Source organism: Penaeus monodon, chromosome 6 (assembly GCF_015228065.2).
Source record: "Penaeus monodon isolate SGIC_2016 chromosome 6, NSTDA_Pmon_1, whole genome shotgun sequence".
In the NCBI taxonomy this organism is placed as follows: domain Eukaryota; kingdom Metazoa; phylum Arthropoda; class Malacostraca; order Decapoda; family Penaeidae; genus Penaeus; species Penaeus monodon.
In genome coordinates, this window is record NC_051391.1 from 26,864,056 (window position 1) to 26,869,055 (window position 5,000).

General features: G+C 50.0%; 1 protein-coding gene across 1 annotated transcript in view; it reads left to right on the top strand.

The window, feature by feature from the left end:
* Window positions 1-5,000, top strand: part of LOC119574360 (serine-rich adhesin for platelets-like) — a gene marked incomplete in the record, with an annotated part of 179,217 nt that overhangs the window by 123,532 nt on the left and 50,685 nt on the right. Inside the window, 1 exon segment of the mRNA XM_037921566.1 lies at window positions 2,772-2,904. Within this exon segment, the coding sequence (XP_037777494.1) occupies window positions 2,772-2,904 (133 nt within the window).

Genomic DNA, 5,000 nt, shown 5'->3' on the forward strand with positions numbered 1-5,000 from the left:
CATCACACAGAGAAGAAATAAATGTAATTTGTACATCATCATGCATGAGTCGCTCGTCACGACTGACAAAATTGCGGGCTAAAGAAATCATCATAGATCTTTACGCTGGCACTAAGACAGCAACAAACCCTATTAATGAAAAGGTTTCATTGTCTTTTGTTTTACGTGGATGAGTGAGTGAGTGAGTAAGTCTGTAAGAGTCTATGAGCACTTTAGTACAGTGGCTTTGCAGGGGTAGTGATACTTGTTAATGGCATGACTCTTTATTACTAAGAGGTGACACACAGTATGGGAACACATAGGACGATGTCCGGGGGTTAAAGCGGGTCACGAGTCAGGTCAGCCAGCCCGGAGGAGGAGGGCTAGGCCGACCTTACCACGCTGGACGCTGGCGACGAACTCTCGGGTCAGGCGAGGTCAGATAACGTCGTCATCTACGCCCTCGCTGAGTGAATGGATCCTATTTGGGACTTGGTAAACAGCCACGTGGTCCACTGGTAACAGAAATAGACTTATGTATAGCCATATTGCTCGGCCACGGACACGAGCCTCGCCCGCGAGGTACCTTAGATTTGCCTCAAGGGTAACCTAACTTGGCTGGTCATCTCGTTCTGGCATGCGATGTCCTGGTGCATCTTCGTGGCTGCTCGTCCTTGTCGTCCTCTTCTTCCTGGTCCTCGGTGTAATCTGTCCGTCCTCGACATCCACACGTCCTCGAAAGTCTCGCACAGGATTCGTCTAAACTTCCTCGTAGTCCTTGTCCAGGCCTAACTTGGCGGCGTCCTCGTCCACACGTCCTCACAGATCTCGTCCAGGTCCTTCACGGCGGCATGCTCAATCTCTACGTCCTCGTAATCTTCATCTGGATCTACGGGCGTCGGGCAGGGGAGCGGCATCTCAGAGCGGCTGATACCTGCGCTAACAAGTTCCTGGAGTTGACTGTGGGTGTCCGCCAGGCATTGCCCATCCACGTCCTGGGGTGACTGGTACCTGCGCTGGCGAGTTCCTGGTTCTTCGCTGGTTCTACGGGCGTCTCTGCAGGCAGCGCCCATCCACTACATCATGGGACGGCTTAACACCTGCTTTGATGAACATCCTGGTGCGCAGGCCTATGGCGATCATTCGATGATGTCCTTCCCACAGCATCCCAAGGTGACCGGTTCTGCAGCAGGGTCCTCCTTCGGTGCCGTGTCGGTTATCGCTGGTCCGACTGCAATATATATTCAGAGAACCAGATCATACATGTAAGAGCCAGATAGCAAGAGAAAAAGAAAGGCAACAGAGAAGAGGGGGTGTTTAGTACCACTAGCAGGTTATTTATAAAAAATTTCATTTTTTAATTTTGGTTTTTTAATTTATTTTTGTCTTTTTTTTATTTTGTGTTTTATTTTCACAAAAATAAAGAAGAAAATAGGAGAGGGAGACGTCAGTAGCGATCCGCATGGACCTGGCTTGAACTACCAACTCTCTCTGATAGATATGAGAGTAGATAACGGAAACGACAATGGTAATCCGCAAGGATTTACTTGAACCAATTGTCATCACACAGAGAAGAAATAAATGTAATTTGTACATCATCATGCATGAGTCGCTCGTCACGACTGACAAAATTGCGGGCTAAAGAAATCATCATAGATCTTTACGCTGGCACTAAGACAGCAACAAACCCTATTAATGAAAAGGTTTCATTGTCTTTTGTTTTACGTGGATGAGTGAGTGAGTGAGTAAGTCTGTAAGAGTCTATGAGCACTTTAGTACAGTGGCTTTGCAGGGGTAGTGATACTTGTTAATGGCATGACTCTTTATTACTAAGAGGTGACACACAGTATGGGAACACATAGGACGATGTCCGGGGGTTAAAGCGGGTCACGAGTCAGGTCAGCCAGCCCGGAGGAGGAGGGCTAGGCCGACCTTACCACGCTGGACGCTGGCGACGAACTCTCGGGTCAGGCGAGGTCAGATAACGTCGTCATCTACGCCCTCGCTGAGTGAATGGATCCTATTTGGGACTTGGTAAACAGCCACGTGGTCCACTGGTAACAGAAATAGACTTATGTATATTACTTTCTCCCCCCCTCTCTCTCTCTCTTTCTCTTTCTCTCTCCTTATCTCTCCTCTCTCTCTCTCTCTCTCTCTCTCTCTCTCTCTCTCTCTCTCTCTCTCTCTCTCTCTCTCTCTCTCTCTCTCTCCCCCCCCTCTCTCTCTCTCTCTCTCTCTCTCTCTTCTCCTCTCTCTCTCCTCCCCCTCCTCTCTCTCTCTCTCTCTCTCTCTCCTCTCTCTCTCTCTCTCCTCTCCTCTCTCCTCTCCCTCCCTCCCTCCCCTCTCTCCTCCTCTCTCTCTCTCATTTCTCCCTCCCTCTCCCTCCCTCCTCCTCCCCTCCCTTCCTCTCTCTCTCTCTCTCTCTCTCTCTCTCTCTCTCTCTCTCTCTCCTTCCCTCCTCCTCTCTCTCCTCCCCTCCTCCTCTCTCTCCTGTGTACATGGCAAGTTGCAAGAGGACGACTGTGTTCCCCTCCCTCTCCCTGTCTGAACTGAAACTGATTCACCCGACGACTCCTTCTCAACGATTCCCCTTTGCCTTTGCGTCCCAACCCTTCCATGACTTGCTTCCACTCGTCAACGAGGGCATGACTTGAGTATTTTCTTTAGTTATTCATTTCATCGATCTTATTAGCGATAGGTAGATATGACTGTAAACTGCGACCTTGTTTGCAGCTTACGTTTATGATTTTCTTATGTTGGCCACATTTATTCATTTGCTTGTCTATTTGCAGATCAATTTCGAGCCCTTGCCTGACATCCGGCCTCGCTCCGGCTCGCGGCGGGAGCACCAGATCACCGACAAGACGCTTCCGGCCTCCTTCCCGGCCCGGCTCTCGACGGGCCTCCCGACGGACGAGTGGTTCGGTAAGTGCAAAGGCTAAGAGGAACAGGGTCACAGGTAGAAACGGGACCAGAATCCGACTCATGTAAGGGGCAAATCACACCAGATCCGGAGGAAGAGGTCCAGCGACAAGGGCAATATCAGAGCCTTGTTGCCCAGTTAGCGACAAGGTCATAATCGGGTATAGTTTCAGGGAGAGGGACAAGTCGAGTCAGAGCCAGAGCAGATAACAGCGACAGGGACAGATGAAGGAGCGGTTCAGGGACAGCACACGGAGGAGGAACAGGGCAAGACTCAGGGTCAGTTCGCTGGTCCTTGTCTTGGTATTCAGATGTGGATGTCGAAGGCTTCAAGTGCCCCGGAGGGTCGAGTCCGAGTCATCTTGGGGACAGGATTTCCATTAGAAACGCGTGCCGGAGTTGGTTCGGTTCAGTTGTTTTTTGTTTGGATAAATAGGCAGCATACCTTTGCATGACCATTCACGGCAATATTGGGAACGAAGGACTCCTCTCGCTCTCTACCCATATATGTAGGACATTTGCCACGGAACCCCTAAACCCCCACATTCTTGGCCCCGATAGCAGGGGAGGGCAAGAAGGGTACTGGGGAAATTGCTGGGTAAAATATGAATCATATACACTGAATCAGTCTCTATTTTGTCTACTGCAGGTTGGCCCAGAGCCCCGCACAGTGGAGCATAATGAATCCATGTATCAGGATCGTATGCTGCACCTGTCCTACTATTACGGATGCCATAATACGGGGACCATTGATGCGGTAAAGATGTTTCATGAATCAGCAGGGGTCCTGGGGCCACATCACTCGTGCAAGCCCCGGAGACCTCGGTGTAGGCATCTTGATGTGGCCTTAGAAAGTTAACCTTCCCTCTTGAAATATTTTGAAGCATGCCAGAGATTGCGAAGTTCTAGTTCCCAGGCCTTCCATATATGGCCCAGCCTGTGTCTCTTGGTTCTGACACTCGGTGCTACCGCGGCGGTGGATTGCAGCAGGGCTCCTTACGTGGTGTAGCATATCGCATAATCTCTTTACCAGCACGACGAATGTTATCGCGGATCCTGTTCAGGATTGTGTGTGCTCACATATTTAGTAAGTTACGAGTGTGCGTTCGGCTTCCGCAATGCATGCCAGCCTTCTCTTAGGTTCTATCTTCTCTATGATCTGCCATGCACGTGGTAACCCTAGCCGGTTCTGTGAAGATATCTTCGGTACATCTTGTTTATTTCAGAGAGTGCCAGTGGTTCATAGCCAGTGGCATCTGAGTATCAGCTGGCCGAGGAGGAGGATCTCATTTTCTCTCTGTGAAGCTGCAGGAGGAAGGAGGTTGGTGTCACCGTACACTTCTTCCTAAGTAATTTTCGGCTTGGATGTATAATCATGGGATTAGGGGGCATACCCCTGCCAACTTCGGCTAATCTGTCAGCAAGCTCATTCCCTCTGATCCCAATGTGGCAGAGAACCCAGTTTATGATAATTCTTCCATCCTGTGCAAGAATCCTATGTGCCAGTGTGAGGATAGTAGTCAGAAGGTAGATATTGTCATTGGGTGAGCGCTGCTGAAGACAGTCGATGGCTCCTCTGGAGTCTGTATGTATGACCACATGTCCTTCCCTTAGGGACACGTGGCTCAGGGCTCCTGTGATAGCAGCTGCCCCTGCCTGTAGTGAGGAGGCGTTGTCTGTTAGCTTCATGGATTTTGTGGCATCCATTGCTGCGAAGCCAGTGCCTGCAGTATGGGTCAAGGGATCGACCGATCCATCCGTGTAGTATGTTCTATTGCCCGGAGGAGTGGTGGTTGCAATGTCCCTCTGGGTTTCTACCTTTAGGCTAGGCATGGAATATTCATTCTTTTTGGTTGCCAGTCTCATGACCGAGAACTCTATCGAGGTTTGTGCCCACGGCGGAGCTACGAGAAAGCCAGGGTGGGGGGAGTCCATGCCCTTGGCAAGAAGCTGTTCTTTGAGCTGATGGCGTATTAACACCCTGGCTGTGTGAGACAGCCAGGAATTGTTTGCAAAAAGCTTGTTATCTTGTTCTAGGCGTCTGACTATTTTATGTCTTAGGCTTGTATTCATGGGAGCCTGGATGACCATTGATAAGA